Source organism: Hylaeus volcanicus, chromosome 5 (assembly GCF_026283585.1).
Source record: "Hylaeus volcanicus isolate JK05 chromosome 5, UHH_iyHylVolc1.0_haploid, whole genome shotgun sequence".
Classification (NCBI taxonomy): domain Eukaryota; kingdom Metazoa; phylum Arthropoda; class Insecta; order Hymenoptera; family Colletidae; genus Hylaeus; species Hylaeus volcanicus.
In genome coordinates this window covers 6,128,438-6,150,581 of record NC_071980.1, presented here as the reverse complement: position 1 = coordinate 6,150,581, position 22,144 = coordinate 6,128,438, and the positions used below count along the sequence as shown (strand labels likewise).

Genomic DNA, 22,144 nt, shown 5'->3' with positions numbered 1-22,144 from the left:
TAACGGAGGCTTATTTCAAATTAACACCAACGATGAATGACTGGTTGTTTATGCTGGCAAATTTATTTTATTTTTTTTTTTAAATTATAATACATTGTTAACCACGAACATTTTTGCGACAGACTCAATTAAGAATTAAAGAACATTCTATAAGAACAAAGGGTTCTAGGATTTCACCCTTCGAAAGCATGCAATTATCGTAGAAAAATTCGTGAAACTGATTTTAATAAACAGCTACGAAGATATACGATTCGCTTAGTTAAAAGAAGAAAAGGAAAGAAAGGATGTTGAAAAATCTGAGGTCATGTCACAGACTTGAATAACGAAAATATGTTAGCCATGTCATAAAATAATTCGGTTGCAGAGTATTACGAAATTTCTAAGGTCTTTCGTGTACAACAATCTTCAATCGTTGATCAGTGGTTCGGAAATTTGATTAGGGCATACTGACCCAACACCCGTGTGCAGATTTGCCGTTCCAAACAGATGGCAGATAGACGCAGAAACTGGAAATAATATAATAATGGTCTCTGGCTGTCACGAATATCAAGTTTTCATCTACCGTATAAATTCAGCACAATAAATACTTTTGTTTGTTACACGTTCTTGTTTAGGCATTGTTTCGACATTTTTATACAAATTTATTTCTCGTTTATATTATTTCTCTTCGTTATTCGACTTATTTTCTTGCGTTATATTCTGTTCTTTATTATCGAAAGTAAAATAACGACTTTATACTATCTAACTATTTTTGAAATAAACGTTCATCAATTTTAATGACGTATTTTTATTTTACCTTACATTGGACTCACGGTGTTCAATCATCTTGTGCGAATTCACTTACGAATCGGACGATTTCCATGGTAAAGAAGTTTTTTAATTAAAAATGAACAATATAAAGAAAAAAGAATTTCGCGCCCGAGGACCGTGTTCGAAAAAAAAAAAATCGCCGTCTCGAATGGGTTAAACGAAACATCCTGTAAAGTTCACGTTGGTCTTAAAGTTTCGATTCATTCTCAAGTCTATAAATACTCGATGATTTGTCTGGACCTTCTCTCTAGTTTATAGCCCCCCCAATTTTAATTTTAAAACGATTCGCCGAAGAAACTTTTACAGATGAAACGTTTGTTAAGTTGAACAATTAAGACTCTTACTTGGTGCGCACGCTGTCCGGCGACGGTGGTCTTCGGGATTCCAGGTTGTCCATAGCATGCCACTCGTTGAGGCATGAACGATCGCTTTCGATTCGTTGTTCATAGTAACTGACCCAGTCATGTGACAGACCACCAAGGAAGTAGTTTTGCTCGCGCGCCTTACTCGACACCTTGTGCAGCGTCTGCAAGGCCGACCTGGAAAAGAATCGAGAACCAATTGTTAGTCTGATAATTATAAACTACATTTTGTGACGAAATAACGAGACGCTATCTGAAATTTTCCTAGTTTTCTAAGAATAATACGTAACTAATAATATACGTAAAAATGTGTTTTGTACAAGTGTGTAAACAGACAGCTACACGAATTATATGTTCATATGTAAGAGACGAATTGACGGTAACGAAATCGAAATAACCCAAAGAAGTTACGTACAAGTTTCTGCACAACTGTTCCTAAGCTGTTGTGAATCCATTTCTGAGATATTAAAAGGTAAACGGTGTTTCCGTATGTTCATACGTAAGAGACAGATTGATGGAAACAAACCGTTTCGAGCCAAATAAAATTGAATAAATTACTTAAAAATGATCACAGCGAACTAATGCAATAATAATAAGAGCAATCACAATAAAATCTCAAAATTCCAGCAGTGATGGAAAATTCGTTTTCTATGACACTTAACTGTCAGAATTAATAGTATATTAATAGTATATTAATATATTAATAGTATTTGTTTTTCAGTGAAAAGCACTGTCACCCATATAGGGGTGACGTGGCGATCAACGTGTTAATATGATATTCGATAAATATTTAGATACTTCAACGGATAATTAATTTTCGCTCGATATTAAATCTTTATCTATCATTTTCGTTGAAAATCTTACCCAAACCACACCAGATTGGCTCGGTACTTGGATTCAATTTCTTCTTGTGAGGATTAATACCCTTCTTGTAAGGGTTAATTATCCTGCATCGAATACGATCACAAAAAAAATTGAATCCGTCGAATGTAAAATTATATTTAGCCTTCACCTTAGGAACGCCTAGTAGCTAGTTTATTTTTATCGCTATCTTCTTCGGATACCGACCAATGTTCTTAGATCGTCAAGTATTTCTCCCTCTACCGCTCAACAGCGCGATTAGATAAAATCGTTTCCGGCTTTCTCAGGGCGCAAACCAACGAGGCCGGTTGACGGAGCGTCAAACTCGTTCTCGATACCAGTCGGCGTGTCTTCGGAGAGCTTTTGCGTAACGGTCAACGATGATCACTGACGAGTACAGCCACGCATTTATAATTAAACATTTTACGTAACACGCACACGTTTAACTTGTACCAATACCGTCGATAGTCTCGTTGAACGTTGCCCGATACCTCCGGGAACGTTTAAAACACGTTTATACTTTCCTTCGGTATAAAAAAAACGCGAACGATGGGTGACATTTTTCTCGTGCGACGAAACATGTTTGAAAATAAGAAAGAAAATAAGGAATCGAAAAATTCTAAAATTCGATTGGAACAAATGTCTCGCGAGAAAAATGATCGGTCCATTTGACCAATTATGCGATCGAAGATCCGCTGAATATCCGATTTCCACCGTAAATCACTGGTTAATTTTTCGTTGGTGTCGCGCGAAATCAACATTCACCTTCTGTCTTCGATCGGCGTTCGTCAGCGAACGCTATGCCAAATCTCGAGTTATCGACGAACCCGATGTTCCGACGCTTTGCGCAACAGACGTGGACAACAGCGCGAGAGACACTGAAGCCCGAGGCATAGCATCGTAATTATAATGAGTCGCGCGTCATCGGCCGATCCTAAATGGAACGGCTTGCGAAGCAAGCAATGACGACCCGATTGCTAGCCTGTGAATCTAATTTGACGTCGCGGGGAAGATGGATGATGAAAGCAAGCGCTATCCGTATATTAACAAGAAAATCGTGCCACCCTTAAATTTACAGCTTTTTACGTGTGGTACGCGACCCGCGTAAAATATTAACACTTTCGCACGTGCGCGTCCAACTGAAAATATATGGTTATTTTTATTATCTTTCAGTTTTCATCGTTTTTTTGTTCGGCAATCGTATTATATATCAAATAAGTTACCACAAATATATGTTTCTGAAAATAATCATATCGGAACATTTGTAAGAAATTTTTCATTAAAAGAAATATCATAATTGCAGCTCCCAGCGAACGGCTTAATTTTCTACAAATGATTAAAACTTAATATATTTAATATATATATGATATTATTTGTATCAAATATTAACGATTCGTTCTAATAATCTAACTGACTGCTGATAAATTAAATCACGCTTTTATTATATCTTTAATTGTACATCGGATATATCCATTATCAAACCATAAAACTTTTACTCCTCTTGTTGAGGGATTCTGTAGCGAATAAATTATCAAATTTTTCTTCTTTTCGTTATTGCCAGTATTTATAATTATAAAAAACTAAACGTTCGTATACTAAGAGCCAAGGCCAAGGGCGCGAAGAGGTTAATATGTTTCTTCGACACATAAATGTATTTAAGGGATACTTGTAGCTTCTTTTACGGTACTTCTTTTAGCCGATACTGTTTTTATCCGTCCGAAAGTGAACCGACAGGAAGATGTACCGTCTGTTTTACGTATTCCTCCGATAAGATCGACACCTTCGAATGACATTTACCCGAGACAGCTCAACGAACCCAAAGGACAAGGGTCCTGGTTACCTGGTAGCTGTCGCGATGTCTGCGATAACTTTGCTCTTTCTAAGATATCCAATGAACCGCAGGATCACTGGCAGGACAAAGAGAATCGCCACGTAAATGGAATCACGCGTCACCATGTTTCTTCCAGTACTGATGTCCGGCCTTGCGAGTTATTCTCGTCAAGGTCATCGGAATGTCCTAGCAAAGAAGGGTCGCTGTCGTTCGATTTCTTGATTCGGGATAAATCCAGGTTACTTCTTCAGCGTTGATACATAAACGATTCGTTGGGAGCAGAATTCGTATTATTTCTCCCGGATTCCCTTATGAATGCTAATTGAAGTTAACTCGCGACTGTTTATTTTCTATCCGATAATTTCTGTAACACACCACACGTGAACGACTCGGCCGAATATACCGGTGGATTTCCAAAAATATCTGCTTCTCATTGTGCAAGCGGAGTTTTTACACTAACAACTTTTAAATAAATTGGAAAGTTGCATATTTGAACCCTTTGCACTCGAGAGGTGACTCTCTCAGTCACCACTAGGTTTTCTTTAGGTTTAATTTCTTTGGAACTCAAAGTGTCGATCAATGATTGTCGTTGAAGCAAAGGTGGACCGATTCTCAAATCTCAAATTAAGGATCTCATTTTCGAAGTTAATCTAAGCTTAGGATTCGTGGCAATAGAATGCTAAGAATGCTAAGAAAGCATCTTGAGTGCAAATGGTTAATACTTCTTGAGAAACACTGTACATTTTTGCTTTTCTTGATATCTTAGTAACGCTATGAGATTTAACACTTTATTTACCGGGAGCCTATTTTTAGGCATTTTAATTGCAGTATTTTATAGCTATTCGAATTTATTTGCCGTGTTGATGGTTGTCTACTTACACTGTTCAGTGTTTGGAAACAGACTTGGCTTTCAATGGACCCAGTAACAGTATGGAGGAATTATTGTCAGCCTAGATTGGCATATGATACTGTAGAAAATTCTTTTTTGAATTAAAGTCTGTTTCTAAATAGCCCGGTAAATATAAAGTGTTAAGGCGTGCACGTGTCTCAAATGGACTCTCATTTCACCTCACCCGGTTTTAGCTTTTTATTTACACTAATTTCCATGTAAAATATAGTTCCGTGTAAAATATAGTTAAATATTATTACGTCCCGCACCGTATCTGTTTTCGTTTCAACGAGTCACGTCGAGCACCGAAAATCGAAGAACGCGAGCAGACGCGACGAGCAAATTTCGATGAACGAGTTTTTCTTAGCGCGGCCACGTTCCGTCGACTGGCAAACATTCTGATCCGATCGTAGGATCTGGCAAATCGGAATAGTGTGCGTAGGACAGCATACACGCGGCGGTGGGGAGATGAGAAACGAGCAAGTCCAGCCATATTTAGCGTTGATGTGCCTGCCTTTTTTCGTCGGCCTCTACGAGAAACCCAACCCACCTCCGGGACCGGAAATGCGAGAAAGGAGGATGACCTCTGAGAAGAAAGTGGATCTTGACCTGGGCGAAGTTTTATAGGTCCACTGGAGGCTATATCCTGTTTGCGAATAAGGGGCCCAACCAAAACCGACACCGTTATGCTCTTACTTCTGAAGAAATTCGGACAACGTCTCCGCTGCGTGACGGAACTTGGACGAAATTTATTTGTAGTCTAAGTGAAATGCTACATGTTGCTATATTCACGAATCATCAAAATATTAAATTACCCTCAGAAAATAGTTGCGAGTCCAAACTTTGAAATTGAGTAGGTACGTCCTCTAATTGAGGGGCGAGTTGCAATAAGGAGGCAACTCCATTTTAAAGATTTTTAAGAAAAATCCTTTTTTTTCGTAGTGCAATAAGGAAACAACTCCGGTCACTAAAGAATCTGATATAATGTCGATTTAACCGTGACAGAGCATGAAAAAGAATGAATTTTGCACTAATTTTACGATTTCTTATATTCTCAATTTTTTGTTTGTACTGTCAAATGATTCAAGAATAAAATAAACATGTGTTTGAAAGAAAAATTTGTTCTCTTCATTCGAAAAATCCCCTAAATTTCAGGTGTTTTTTAGGACGTGGTGCAATAAGGAGGCAGCTCCTTATTGAGGAATACTCTGTATTACCGACAAAGCAATCTACCTTACCGACGGAGCAATCTACCTTACCGACGGAGCAATCTACATTACCGGCGGAGCAATCTGCATTATCGACGGAGTAATCTGCATTATCGACGGAGTAATCTGCATTACCGACGGAGCAATCTACATTACCGACGGAGTAATCTACATTACCGACAGAGTAATCTGCATTACCGACAGAGCAATCTGTATTGGTCGCAGCTGTATTCCCACTGCGATACTAAAATCCACTCAACAACTCTCTACGCGTTTATCCTACAATTAATCTCTAACAATCTCCTACAATTATCTCTAATGTAATCCAACCCTTAAACGAACGCAACATTAACGAAATTTTCCAGGTCTCTCGCTACCAAAGAAATATTCCTCTCAAAGTTGACGACCGAGTCGAACGACTAACAAGAACTATTGTCACTTTTTTTCCCTACGTAAAAGTATACCTACGCCGTTCGTAGATTCGATGTCCACGACGAGATCCACCGAGATTTTCAAACTCGAATAACGTCAGGCGATTCGAGCGTTCCGTATGAATCGCTTGAAAATCCGCGACAGGGAGAATTGAATGCCCATCACTAGCCCAGAGTACCGACCGAATGCTCTGCATTACCGACAGAGTAATCTACATTACCGACGGAGTAATCTACATTACCGACAGAGTGATCTGCATTACCGACGGAGCAATCTACATTACCGACGGAGCAATCTACATTACCGACGGAGCAATCTGCATTACCGACAGAGTAATCTATATTATCGACAGAGTAACCTGCATTACCGACCGAACGCTCTACATTACCGGCCGAGTAATCTGCATTACCGATCGAGTAATCTGCATTATCGGCCGAGCACACTACATTACTGGCAGAGTAATCTGCATTATCGATCGAGCACTCTGCATTATCGACCAAGCACTCTACAAGATGCAACAGGATTCATTCCGATTGGTCAAGCCATCTCGGCGTAATCGGTGAACAGACATTTAAAAAAAATATATATATATATATGTATACATATGTCGAATTGAGTAACCTCCTCCTTTTCGAAGTCGGTTAAAAATTAGCAACGAATGCCTTATCGATGAATAAATAATTTTAAAGAGGAATTCGAAATACATTGACTCATTGATTAGTTGGGCAGTTTTATCGTTAAAATGTCTAATTCGTGACACCTGATGGATTATTATCATAGTTACGATACACTCGTCGACAAACAACGTAAGTGTTTAAGAAACAATGGAGAGTCTCGGTTTGTGAAGCAGACGAGCATGTGACGTAGCAGACGATGTACCTGTGATCGTTCTTATTCGTTTGTGCAATTCTTGTACCAACGATGAGTCATTTTATAAACACGCATATGGGATGCGGACTTATTGTTGGTATATAAGACGATGAGTAAATTATGAGAAACACGTTGCCGTTTGGTTTGAAATTAATCCGTGACGTGTGTTTAACGGATGACTAAACATTATCTAATGTGATAGCGAAAAGTGACTAATATCAGAACCCCGATTGGTGTCTTTTATAAATTTCTTAATATTGACGATAAAATGAAATTTTCAGTGGCTAACTTTTATTAAATTTCGAACCACTTTTTGGGATTCCGATCCGCTATGGGAATGCAGGAAAGAACAACCAACGGATGACTAACACGTCGAAACATTTGCGGTCGGTAAAAACCCGCAGATGCTGATAAATTCCTACGAATTACGTCGTAACAGGTTTCAAGAACAACGCTGCGAAGAAAGAAAATTCAGCAGGTTATCGCGAAGAAACAAGGGTGATTTGCCTGACTTCTGTTGCCAGACTCGTTATTCGTATTTCGCAGCCGGGATGACTCGTCGTTGGACTTTACGGGTGCGCCACAAAGTAGAACAATCTCGCCAGAAATAAACGTACGAGTTCGTCGTAGAATAACCGTGAAAGTTGCCAGCGATCGTGTCCACTTTGCCGTCATTGGTAACCGTTTACAACGGCGAATGACCATTCAGTGTTTGCGTCTTATGATAATGAGACGATCGACCATGGTTATCGAAAGTGAAGGTGTGCTTCGAGGTTATAGGTCCAGCCTATCGTTGAGGTTATTTCAGATTGGAAAGCAGTCTTAGCGTCGTTGACTGGATCATTCGGTGGTAACGTAATAGCCTAGACATTTACCTTTGGAACTGTCGAATCCAGTGAGCGGACTCGAGAAACTTTCCCTTAAAACACTCTTCTTCGAAACGGTTTTGGATAAGAGGAATACGAACTGGTTGTTCGACGAATCGAAACAAAATTAACCCTTTGCACTCGAGGCCTTTCTTTTCTGGTATCTACCAGCAACTCGGGATGCTTTCTTTTTTTCTTTTCTTTTTATATGGATTTATTTTAAGTCGCATCTACTGCATGGTAATTAGCGACGAATTTGATTGGGTTTCTGGTGGTGCGTGCTATATACTACTGTAGAGCACCACCAGAAACCCAATCAAATTCGTCGCTAATTACCATGCAGATGCTTTCTTGTTAGCATTCTATTGTCACGAATGCTAAGATTATATTGACTTCTCGAATGAGATCTCTAATTTGAGATTTGAGAATCAGGTCACCTTTGCCTCAACGGCAATCATTTTATTGGCACCTCGAGTTCCAAAGAAATTAAACCTAAAGAAAACTGAGTGTCACCTCTCGAGTGCAAAGGGTTAAATGTGACGCTAATTCAAGCACAATAACAATATCGTTATTAATTATCGTTGTTTCATTTTAGAAGCGCTTTAAACTCGCAAAGGACGTTCGTATACCTTTGTACGGTTCGTAGAATATTTTTTCATAAAGATTAAAAATTCATCTCTAATAAAGATTTTCCTAGATCATCCGATACAACGATCTGCGAATATATCTAGATAATGGTAACACGTCTATACACCTAACCAACGGTCATTCTCCGAAGCAGAACGAGGTACGTGTGTGTACGATTCCGTATATCCTCCAACCTGTTCTACGGTTGTAGTCACAATAGCGAAAGGAATGAAAACGATTATACTTCAGCATGCCCGAGTGTTACGGCGAGAACAACCAGTGACATTAACAGTGTCTGGTCGGAACATTAACTACGGTCGATAGCGATCTAGACGACATCCTTGTGTCGCTACTTAGGATTGCCCATACCGTGGAAAACGACTAATTGCGAGCCAACGCGTTTCACATTTTTATTAGCTTTTTCGAATCGCGGTTCTAACTAGCCGTGACAGGATGATACTTGGCCGTGTTATACACGACGGAAGGAAAAGATCGCGAGAATTGAATACGGAGGAGAGCATTCGCGCATTCTATGGGCGTGAATCGACGCCGGTTCGGCATGGATTTCACCAGCTGCTATTATCACCGACTCGGCTCTGTATTATCCCGATAATGCGACGGGATGCAACCTGTTGTTATCCATTGACGTCTGTCGGCAATAGGCAGAACCAGTTTGGAAAGCCGTTGCCAGAGTTCACGCCCACTGGCCAAGGCACGATAAAAACAATCCTCTCGGAAATCACACATATCAGGTTCGCGACTAACAAGGGGACCTGATGTCACGGATCTTGATGAAATTTTCTTCGACGGATTTCGAGGTTAAACTTTCTGCCGCGCTCTGTATAGATTCGACATATAAGAAATTGAATTCTAAAAAAAACTATTGGAAAAACTATTCAAGAGACTAACAAAGAAGACGTTCATGGGTAAGTGAGGAAGCAGGTTTCGGAAAGTCGTGAGATCGAATCTCACCGGAAGTGTAAAAATTAAAAGAGCATTTCATGGAATCCAAAAAACTAACGAGTTAATGTTATCCATAAATCTCGAGTGCAGAAGTTTTCTTCGACGGATCACGAGGTTAAACTTTCTGCCGCGCTCTGTATAGATTCGACATATAAGAAATTGAATTCCAAAAAAAAACTATTGGAAAAACTATTCCAGAGACTAACAAGAAGACGTTCATGAGTAAGTGAGGAAGCAGGTTTCGGAAAGTCGTGAGATCGAATCTCACCGGAAGTGTAAAAATTAAAAGAGCATTTCATGGAATTCAAAAGACTAACGAGTTAATGTTATCCATTAATCTCGAGTGCGGAAGTTTTCTTATCTTTAGAGGAGTGTCTTCCAAAAAGTTCGTAAATGAAAGCAAAAGAAAGAAATGCGACTAACGTGGTCGTGTTATGGTCCGCTTCATATACGACACTGCTGTGATATAGTTAACTAGGAAGTCGTTGTAGGATATTTATTTCCAGCTTTTCTCGTAATGGGAAAGCGGTACGTTTTTTGTACTCGTCGCGAAAGTATTCGGCGTGCAGCGTGGTACTAGAGGGGACACCGCGATTTCTCTAAGAAAAAGTGAAAACGAGAGACGAGATCGAGCGGCTGAACGCAGAGGGAATGACCTAATGATGTAAAGTTTGTAAAGCAGTCTGACGAAACTTACGTCGGGACGTTGGAATGGTCATCGAACTGATAATTGGCGAAGTTACGCGCGATCTCGGTGAGAAATAACCAGCGAAACTCGTCCCGAGAATCTGGTTGGCGATCGAGGGAACGTTCGGCATCGAATATCGGTGGTCTTATCACCGACGGAGGTGTCACTTTGTGTCAACGTCTTCGTCATCCGGTTGAAAACCGGTTTCGCTCGCGAAGGTTCATTGATTCCCCGTTAATCCGAGAGCTCTTCCTGCCCCCATTCAAGCGCGTTTAGCTCCGCGTTGATAAGTTCGATAGATGAAGATGAGGACATTACGTTTAGAGTTAATTAGACCCGGGAGTTGGATCGTTTCGCGCGTTCGGTAAGGATGAATACTTAGCGTTGGACGCTTACCACGCCCAAACCTGTTGGCGGCGACCTGAAAACCAGCAAACTCGATATCTTTTACGCCGCGGCGAGAACAAAAACCGGACTACGGACAACCAATCGAAAATAGCCTAACTAAGGATTGTTCGGCGAATAATATTTCAGAAGATATATACCGTCGAGCTTATAATAAATTGATGCGACGAACGCGCCCGATTTATTTATATATCGGGTTGTCCGAAAAGTTTCAATTATTTCCTGTGCCAGTGTTTATATAAATAGACGATCTAATTTCTTAGACATCGATGCTGTAACAGAATTGAAGCGAAACGAATCGTACGCAATTCAGTAATGTAACATAAAGCATGCAAAATATGTGTATATATTAATTATTACTAAAACGAAAGAAACTTTCGGGACAGCCTAATAATTGTTCACTTTTATTCATCTGTTAGTCTGTTTACAGTCAGTGTAAAAAGTATTCGTACAGTAACGCATTTAAAATAAATGGTTCCTGTACGAATACTTATTACACTGACTGTATATCGATTTGGCTAAATAAGTTCGTGGCGATTTATTTTTCATCCTAGAGCGATTCGTTTGCTGTTTAGCAAAGTGTTTATATGGATTCGAAAGAGTAAAGGTTCATTAAATAAATTTAACTTTAAATATAGTAAAAATTAAATTCGTATTAAATTCGTCAAAAGTAAGTATTAATTTTTTAATAACGGCAGTTATATATTTATATTCGAGGGTCATCTCATTGAAATTATCCGATTGGTTGCGTGAGTTATTCTTTTTTTGGGGGGGGGACACGCTACCAAAAAAAAAAAAAAAAAAATAATAATAATAATAAATAAATAAATAAATAAATACACCGTTACGCAATTTTCCGAGGGTGCACGCGAGTTTTCAGGGTCGCATAGCACAATTCGGCAAAGTGACCATGCGTCGCGACGCACCCATAAATGGCGCGAGCGATGGCCCATGGTCGCTAGCAACCCCACCACATTGACGGTCGGCTCGACCGAGGCTTCTCCAAAAATAGGACGACGACAACGTCAACGACGACAGACCGACGGAATTCTCGGTACCGTAACGATACGCGCCGTGTCTTTTTCAACAATGGAACTCGACATGCGTGTCGCAAGAATCGATCAACCTCTCCAAACGCCGTGGGTAACAACGCGAAAAGGATCGATCGCATCTGGCGTCGAAGCGGTCCGCGATTTTTCAAGACAAACGTTACGATGCGGGGCTATTTCAACGACTGATCGATCGTTTCGCATTTTCGTCTACGAATAACCGACACTGTTTACGTTGGACCAGATACCCGGCCATGGATTTTTGTACAAATCAACACGCGAGCAATCACACGTGGCGTATAGTCCCAAGGCTATACAAGTTATAAAACGGAAACCAAATGTATCGGGTCGGTGGATCTGAAATCTCTGATACGATACGTCGTTCGTAAATAATAGAATTAGAATAACTTTGGTCGAGAAATGTCGAGATCCGATCCGGTGAAAGTTTCTAACATGTTGATCGCCACGTCACCCCGTAATTTTGAAATTTAAATGTCGAAGAAAATGAACTCGAATGAAATATTTGAATTTGGACGAAGTTACAAACACAAGTACCACGATAAATGTTTGATCATGCAGTTTCTAATGATCCATAAACATGGTTTAATTGCAAGTTTAATTACGGTAGAAATGTTCACGAGTATCAGTCTGGCAGTCAACGTGTTCAAAGTAAACGCGTTTTTTGTTTGACGCGATAGACGGAAAGAAAAAGACCAACGTCAAACGTAATCGCAAGAAGGCGATTTGTATGAGAAGATCGGGATGCATTTTCGTTCGTGCGGAAAAATTCGCGAGCGGAAAAGGAGCAGGCAAGAAAGTTCCTCATTGTCCGGTTGCGTAGAAGACAATTGCGATGCCGACCAATTAAGCCACGGCCCACGCTTCATTTTTCCTTCCATTCAACTCGAGTCTCTTCCGCGTCGATAGCATCTCGGTTGCGCTTCGATTCTTTTTTTTTTCTTTTTTTTTTGAGCATTGTGTCCCAAGCGACAGCCGACTTCACGGCTTCGCTCTGCGAACACGTATTTTCTGTACTGGAAGCTACTTCTTCCGCATATAGTTGTATTCGTATATAGCTATTGCGCCATTACGTTATTCTCGTAAAATATTTCAGGCTTTCACGACCCGGTTCATGGTTGATACCAACCGAGACTTCCGGGTGCGAGCCGTGTTCTTTGGGTAGGATACTCCGACGTTTTGCTAGACATTTGCAGCTAGGCTTATTCGTGTTATTCAAGAGCGATACTTTTTCTTTGAAATGCTAAGTGAAAAACTGATAGCTGATTGGCTCGTTGAAAAAATACAATTTTCCACTTGAAATACATGGGAACGAATTTGTTTCCACTGTATTTCACTGTTGACAGCAAATTTTTTATTTTAATTTGTTTATTAGCTTTTTGCACGCTTGTCCATCCGATTTACTTATTGATTCATTCACGAATTGCAACTGATGATCGCAACTTTTAATGTAGAAAGATATGCATTTTTTGTATTAATACCATAGCGTTTCTTTAATATTATAGAGAGTGAACGAATGCTAAACGGATGAAAAGTACTAAACCGTTATCCTTTCCTCGTAAAACCGTGTTCATAAATCGATGTATGATACACCTCAACTTTCACATACCTGGAATTTGCGTATCGAGAGAGTCTGCTCAAGATTATCGGAGAATTCGTTTAAATAGAATTACGTCTAAATACCAACGTTCATTTTCATTGTCGTTCTTCTAGAGGTACGAGTTATTGGATTACATCTTTATTTAAATAAAGTTTACCAATAAAATTAAGTTATTCAAAAATAACGAGTTAAACAGGTTCGTTAACACCATTCTCTAACTTCTCTTAACTTGCGCTATTTTCTAGAAGTATCATTTGGTAATTTGACTTACCACATTGCTTGCACCGATACTGGCTTGAAGATGTGCTGTCGACCGCAAACACTGACGCTGAAACCTCTGCAACGAAAAAAAGAGATCAAGAATTAGAAGCTGGCTTATCTGGAACCTCTGAATTCCAAGTTAGCTAAAATTACTTTTCTACTTTAATCGCGTTAACATAATCATAGTAACATAATTTCATTACAAATCGAGCGTAACGATGGTTAAGATTTGAGAAAAATATATTTGTAAAATTTCCTTATAAACTACATTCTATAGGAAAAATGTATTGTTCTTTAGAACCTTCGTTATTCCTTAATAATAATAACAATAATAACAATGATAACCAATATTTCCGAAAAATAATTAACCTATACTTTCCATCGGAACATAAGGAGTAGCAATTAAACATTTTATTTGAATCGAATAAAAATATCAAAAGTAATAGGGAAATTATTAAATAAAGATTTCAACGTGTAGCTGCAGTATCGGTACAAAGAATTTGGTGGTGCTATCTAGCGCCGAGAATGAGGACTGTTTTGCCGCAAACTTGGACGTTTTATCGTCGAGAATGTAGACCGTAGGGTTGAAGTTAGTTTCGCGATTTCACCGTTCAAAGCGGGAATCGTTGTCACACGACCGAGCAAACTCCCGGCTTAGAATTGCAACGGTAACGCAACTCCCCGCTTGCAGGGCGTTACGACACATACTGCACATCTGGTATAACCGTTAATTACGCATTATGTAAAAGCTTGATTCGCGTAGAAACCGCTGGCCAAAAGGAACGACGAGTGTCGCGAGTTACCCAGAAGCGCAAATTCGATTCTCGTTTCCACAAAAACCCATTACGATACCGCGAGACAGCTTTCTCAGAGAACAAACAGTATGTACGTCCAATAAGAGCGCGCGCACTGTAATTTCCAAATGATTCAATATGATTAAATCGAATAACTTGCGATTATTTTTAAATATGATAGAAAAAAAATTAAATCCATAAAAAATTACATAATTCAATAAAAATACATAAACTAAAAATAAAAATTCCAGATTCATTAAAATTTATATAAGTATTTAAATTAAAATTCCCTGACATTAAAAACATAATTAATCGAATTCTATATCTAACAGTTAATAATATTGAAAAAAAAAAAATAAATAAATAAATATAAAATTTAAGTTATAATTTATGTTTACTCTGTGGAAATGATAATTTAAACACTAATTGATCGATTGTTTTCAAACTTACTTTATCTGAATGCCTTGAATATTTACTAAAAAATTGGAATGCTATAATTGTTTAAAAGCTGCATAGAACGTAGTAAAACTTGACATTTATATTCTCCACGAAAGAAACTTTTGGGACAACCTAATATGAGTGGCCAAAGTCGGTCTTAGCTCGGACTCCTTAGAGACCACTTTCATTAATACAAGTTTTTTTTATAAATCTTACGTTGTTTTCGCTAAACCATGTTCCAACCCTTTTTCTAGCGCGTTTTAGTGTTAAGATCATTAACTCTGCCATTGCAACCATAATGTCGAACTTGGCCTATTTTTTGGGGACCCGGAGTGACCTTACCCCCTAAAACTGCTCCAATTTGCGTCAACTGCGTTCATGCCATGGCATGACCCGACTCGATGGCTTCGCAGCTACTGGCACGACCTTCAAACGAGACCTTGGTGCTCACCTGTCAAGTATCTTGTTCTAACGTGGCGCACAGCAACGCGCTCCATTTCCCTACGCCCGTATGCCCGAGTAAAAGAGAGTGGCGCCGACCTTCGCGTTCACCTTTCCGCGGTAACCAGTGCGTTTCTCGGTCTGCGACTCAATGTACCGTTTCGAGCCGCGTTTTATTCACCTAATTGCCGGATTCGGCTGGGTCGCGTGTTTTGCCAATGAGTCGACGCGAACGAAAGGCTACCTTGTCCGCTACGCGGGATGGGAAAACTCTGTTACGCATGGAGAGATAGAATTAATTGCGGACCGAGACCCGAGCGATCTGTCCAGTTTCGTTTTTATTCCGCGCGGAATAGGGTAGCGTTGGCTCGCGGAGAAAGTGCGGAACTGGCTGGAATTTAAATCAGTCGAATAAATATGTCGGGAATCGAACGGGAAATCGCACGGTCAAATGAGAATCGGAACTTAAAAGTTGCAACCGCGTTGATTATCGAGCAAATCAAAGGCTGCCTCGGTTTTCCTGCCTGTAAGTAATAAAACTGTTCGAACTTTTGTAACTCGAGCTTACGATACGGTCGCCTGGTACGCGTTAATTTCAAGCCGCAGCTGCTGGAAATGTTGATGTTCCGGACGCCTAATTGTGCGAGGGATCAAGGCCCCCGGCGCGATCAAAATTAATACAAGCATGCTCGTTGATTTAAATAAAATTAAGGCGAACGGAAACCATCGAGATGATTATAACTATTGCGATAATAGTTCCGAACGGAGCGTCATGGCGCGTGGAAGCAACTAAATGCTTATTGCACCAAAGGTCCGAAGATCACTGAACCATGTTCTGTCGCTCTCCTTGTTGGGTGTTTTCTTGCCGACGAGGTCTAAAGATCGATTCGGACTATACGACACGGACCGCGTCACGTTCCGGCAACGACACGTACCGGCACCGACACGACAAAACATTCAAATACGCGTTTTAATGGAACTATTCACACTTAACAGACACCGTCCTGAACGTTCCGTCAACGGGAATAGTGTGAATAGTTCCCCATTAAAACGCGTGTTTTAATGTTTTGTCAACGGGAATAGTGTGAATAGTTCCCCATTAAAACGCGTGTTTTAATGTTTTGTCGTGTCGTATAGTCTGAATCGACCTTAACGCGACAACGTCAGGAAATTTACGCGCGACGAGTAGAATTACAAATGAGATATCTCGAAGCCCAAGTTTCGAAAAAAAAAAATTGAAAACTAACAACGTACCCATCGCCGTCGAGAGTAATGGCAGTGTCGGCCAAAACTCGAAGTACGAGACCAACGGTCGCCCTGTCATGACAATCGATACCAAGGAGGCAACTTTCCTCGGCATCTTGTCTCCCCGTGCAGGACACGACGACCAAATATCGTGTCCTTCCTTGGTGCACCGATTCGAGTTTCACTGCCTGAAATCAGAATACAGAATTTGTTGTTACGGATCCGATTGGTTACATTTCTGTTTAGGGATAATAAGTGATGTATCAGTCGTCGTTTTTACAGTAGAAGGGTCCATCGAAATTTACGCAGTTATGAATATTTACGAAATTATGAAGAAGAGCTCCCTGAACTCGATCCGCGTTCCGTTAGACTTTGCATTTCTATCTAGGAATTTTATTTCTGCATACTAGTTATTGGGTTTGTTCGGAATGTCCATGTCGATTTTTGGTAGGTGGTACAGGTCTGAATATATCGAAGTGGTTGAAAACAAATAACATATATACATCCCTTAAAAAGTGGAAAGGTTGTGGAATAAAATGGCACCTATGTAATTCGATAAATATATATTAAAATTCAAACGTGTTTTTGAATTTTTCTTAGAAATTGCCACGAACATTCCGGACAATATATAAGTCCTACATAAAAATTGACCCTATTATGATACCTCAAAAAAGAGAATAATAATTACAATCGACATAAACGTTCTAAACCTTTCTAATACCTTTCGTACAAAATTGAACAGTGTTTTACAGAACAGAAGCAAGTGTCCGGATCATTGGCAGATATGCGTGTGACGAGTTTAAAACGCTACACTCAAACTCAATGAAGAGTAACAAGGAAACGGGGGAGAAAACTGCAATAAAGACGTCGCGAAATTCTGATCCCGATCGTCTACACTTGACCGGAGAGATCGCTATCGTCAAGTCGTTTCGAGAGACGAAACAGAAGTTTCTTCGGGGTTAATGACACCGCAACGAACCGTAGTTGCACACCCGTAACGTTCATGCCGTTTCCGTTAACGAATGTTTCCTTGTTTTACAGAGATCGCTAATAAATACCTATAAATTATTTACGCGATTTCGATATAAGACGCGGAATATGCGAATAAGAATCATACAAGAAAAAAAGAAATAAAAATGTATTACGTGCCAAAGATCGAATCAGAAATATTTTAATTGCCTCGGTATATTCCTCGCGAATGGATACACTTCCATTTTTCGAGTTTCGCAGCTTCGATAATTTACCTAAACAGCGTGAATCACGAACGGGTTTCCGAACTCGCTTAGGTCACCTCGTCGACGATACGCGATGCATGAAAGTGAAAAAAAAATGTTCCGGAGTAAAGTACTAGATCGTTTTGTTAATTAACCAGTTACGCTACCCCATTAGGGTATACTTTTTGTCGTAACCGCATAAATTTCGCGGTCTGCAAGTCTCACGGTAACGTACTGTATTTTATTCCTTTTCCCGGGTTGCCAAGATTCTTCGATAAGAAAGAAAAACATTCGTAGAAAGTAATGGTATTTTATCCGGCACCGGATGCGTGGATAAAGATGGATATTATATCAATCATATATATATATATATATATATTTGTATATATTGTATCATAACTTTCCCTATAAATAATTGGTCCTCATTTTCTTGACGGACCATTAACACGTTGATCGCCATGTCACCCACGTGACAGTGCTTTCCACTGAAGAACTAACGAAATTAATTCCGAATGTCAAGCATCGAAGGAAATGAATTTAAACGAAATTCATGAATTTTGATGAAATTACAAGAATAAATACGACGATAAATGTTTGATTATGCAGTCACCGATAGTATAAATAACATTTCATTTTAGTAGAAACTTTAAAGAATATTTGTCTGGCAGTCAACGTGTTAAATAGTCGCAAGTATGCACAGATTTTAACAGAAATGTTGCTACTCTTGTAAGAAGTCATTATAATAAAGTTAAAATATGCTCTCTAAGCCAAAGAAAAACAACCATTTTTTTCCGGTTATCAGAGACAGGTTTATTGCTAAGCATTGTCGAGGAAAAATTCATACAAGTCTGAGTTCACTCAGGAAGTCAGTAGAGGATGCAATTTATGCTTTTCTTTGCACATTGCCTAGCGCTGACTCTACGATGGATATCTAAAACCAGTTAGACGATTGCGTTTCTCCTCGCGTTTTATCCGACTATTACTCGCATAATTGTATGACATACAACGACCCAGTTCGCTATCGCGTACACTAACGAAACGCAAGCTCTCGGTCTTGGGAGATATACCCAGCCACGTGTCTACGTTGCGATACACGATACAAGATTGCGAGAGACTTGTGCGAGCGAAACTTTGCAGTTCGTCGATCGGTAACGCCCCAATAAAACCGTTAAATAATTAAGTCCACATCACGAATCAACAAGAACGCCCGAGATACAAATTTTAACGGCTTCGGGCCGATTTTGCGTCTTTACTTTCAATTGCGTTGGGAGAAACTGTTGCGTTACGTTGGGAGAATCTGTTACAACTTTGTCGACAATTAACGCTTTGACTGTCGCGCGCTAACTTCTGTGAAAATTTGTCGAATTTTGTTTGAAAATAATTGAAGATCACATGATCTAGGATTTGTCGGTGTATTTATCGTTACAACCTCGTTAGAATTCAGGGATCTTATCCAAATTTATTTTCGTTACCACCTCATCTTCGGAATAAGTTTTTTAAATTCCTAGTGAAGCGTCCGGTCACCCATACATGGGTGACGCGGCGGTCAACGTGTTAACCCTTTAACGAGTGAGCATTCGAAAGTGACGTTATTTAATATGATGCGATTCCGGGTTGTATATTTTGCAACGGGGTGGCTTTGAAGACAAAGGGTTAGGTCTGGGTTGAAACTCAAGGTATTACTACCGATGAGTGACTACTCTTACAAGGGACACGAACCCTACGTGTTTAGAGAACGTGAACCATTCAAAAACCGTTCGAGACCTGTTCTCGTACGAGGTAGTTATTCGAAACGGAACGAAACGGTTTGGCGAGCGATAAAATCTCCAGACTTTCCTCCTGTACTCAGACGGCACTCAAAACCGTCGACTAAAACCTCGTCGTCTCGTGTACGAATATCTTCAGTACCTCTTCGGCCGTACGGCCTTGAAGAGGGCGAGTCAAGATTATCGCAAGACGAGTTACCCAAGGTCGCGTTTGCCAGCTACTCCGACTTTTTCCATGTTCCTCGAGTCAGTGGCGTCACTAGGGAGATGCGAGACCGTACCTGCTGAAAGAGACTGTGACACTATGCAGGAATGATTGTCTATAAAACTACCGTCAAGTGTTTCAGCATAAAAGATGCAGTAGTTCACAAAAGAAGAAGAAACAATGGATTTCTTTTGGTAATAACCGATCAATTGTTTAACTATTTACTGGAGGAATTCTTTATTCTATTCTAAAGAGTAAAAGTTTAAGACTGTATATAAAATATAAGTTTAAAAATATATACAATTTTGTGGTTCGGTACAATGTTATGTCTATAATCCATTATTTTTACCTGTTCATATTTTACCTGCTGAAAGAGAGGGTGACACTATGCAGGAATGATTGTCTATAAAACTACCGTCAAGTGTTTCAGCATAAAAGATACAGTAGTTGACAAAAGAAGAAGAAACAATGGATTTCTTTTGGTAATAACCGATCAATTGTTTAACTATTTACTGGAGGAATTCTTTATTCTATTCTAAAGAGTAAAAGTTTAAGACTGTATATGAAATATAAGTTTAAAAATATATACAATTTTGTGGTTCGGTACAATGTTATGTCTATAATCCATTATTTTTACCTGTTCATATTTTACTTTCATACACGGTAACGTTGCTAATAAGGGTTTTGTCATTCACTTTGTTAAAATTTTGTTGAAAAGAATACAATAGACGTTCTGTTGGTATAAATCACTGCTCGATTAAATTATATTTCCCTGTGCTCGTCTTAAAGACGATCGATTAGAACGAACGAAATAAAGAGTATCAAGTGACGCGTTCTTTTATGTCGGAAAAGTAAGGCGTACCTAACATTATTTCAGTCGGTGTAGGACAATGTACAGAGTGGAAGAGTCTTCGACAGCGCTCTTCGAGTCACCTGCAGATGAAGGTGCGGCACAAGGATATCAGACTTTCTCCAAAGAAGCTTACCGCGTGGAAAATCGAATGACCCGAGAAGAGTAAGTCGAACAGAGAGTCAAATACATCCCGAAATTGACAACCAAGAAAATTGACACCAAGAAAAGCCAACGAACAAAGCCGACAATCCTTCGGCTGCTAGGTATATTTGAAAAGAATGTAACGTTACAGCAAATACCTATAGAATTCATCTGCTACATCTTCTTGCGTTTACTCTAATTTTCTCCTATAAATCCCGTAAAAAAATTCCTGCGCGTCGAAAGGAATACTTTGTGCCTGTGAGGCAATCGAAACTAATATCTATTTAGCGAACGCAAACGGCGCGTACTCGTAGTCGCAAGCAACGCGAACGATCCCTTCTTTTCTCTGGCTATCTTGAGTCACGGGGATCCCACGAAGAGATCGCGAAAAGCCACCGTGAAAGTGTTCGCGAACAACGACACGCGCGCGCCGTGTGTGTCTCTCGTTGGTGCTACGTCGTGAAACGAAAGCGAATCCTCGAGAAACGCGAAGGAAAAGGGGACTAGCGAACCAAAAGGTTCCTCGAACAGTCTCTCGCCCGTCTCTACCGTTTCCCTTTCTACTTGGATCGGTAATAAATTCACACAATCGCTTCGGTGCCTGCTGCAACTGAATCCTACGCGCAACGATACAGCCGCGCGGTGATCGAAACCTCGCGAGTATCGGTGATACGTGTCCGTATAGAGTCCACGTTCTTCTCCGGTGAACCCGTAGTAATCTCACTGCGAATACCGTGATCGCGTTTCGACGTTTCTAGGCTGCAGCCTACGGCACGAAAGTTCTCGAATGGGTACGTACGAAATTTGAAACAAGAGAGATGCGGTGCCGGACAGATGTATCGGCAAAGGATGGTCGTATGATCTATATGTACACAACTTAAACCAGTTGTATCTAACACGTGTACTTAGGTTACGTAAGTCGTGCGCGATTTGTGCAACTTAGGCCCGATTTGCCGAACCGTGGAATGCCTCGAAGGCTGGGCGATCTTGTTTACGTTTTGGGCTCGAGCTGTTGGAATGTAAATCGTAGGTTAACCAGGCTTGCGCAGCCTTCGAGCCACTCGCTTTTGGTCTGATCATCGTATACATATACTAGGGGCTAGGCTCGTAGTTGTAGGTTAAGGGGTTAATCGCAATTTTGGATAGAAAATAATGAGTTATTCAAACAGCGAACCTGTAATAGGTACGATAACACGAAGAACGAAGATAGTCACGTCGTGTATTTTTTCTAAACGTTGATTAATGAATTTTAAGGACCGAGTGTTAATGAAAACGAATCTAGATAGAATTCGTAAATTTGTACAGGG

General features: G+C 39.9%; 1 protein-coding gene across 4 annotated transcripts in view; it reads right to left on the bottom strand.

Moving 5' to 3' along the window:
• The window catches only part of LOC128876950 (protein phosphatase Slingshot), a 54,151-nt gene that overhangs the window by 6,082 nt on the left and 25,925 nt on the right, over positions 1–22,144 (bottom strand). For 3 of the 4 annotated variants that reach the window (XM_054123796.1, XM_054123797.1, XM_054123798.1), the window contains 3 exons: positions 16,668–16,846; positions 13,751–13,816; positions 1,155–1,349 (listed from right to left, as the gene is read on the bottom strand). In XM_054123796.1, the coding sequence (XP_053979771.1) occupies positions 1,155–1,349; positions 13,751–13,816; positions 16,668–16,846 (440 nt within the window). Of the gene's footprint in view, positions 1–1,154; positions 1,350–2,036; positions 2,727–13,750; positions 13,817–16,667; positions 16,847–22,144 lie in introns of those variants that run through there. The other variant, XM_054123799.1, reaches the window with a different exon arrangement.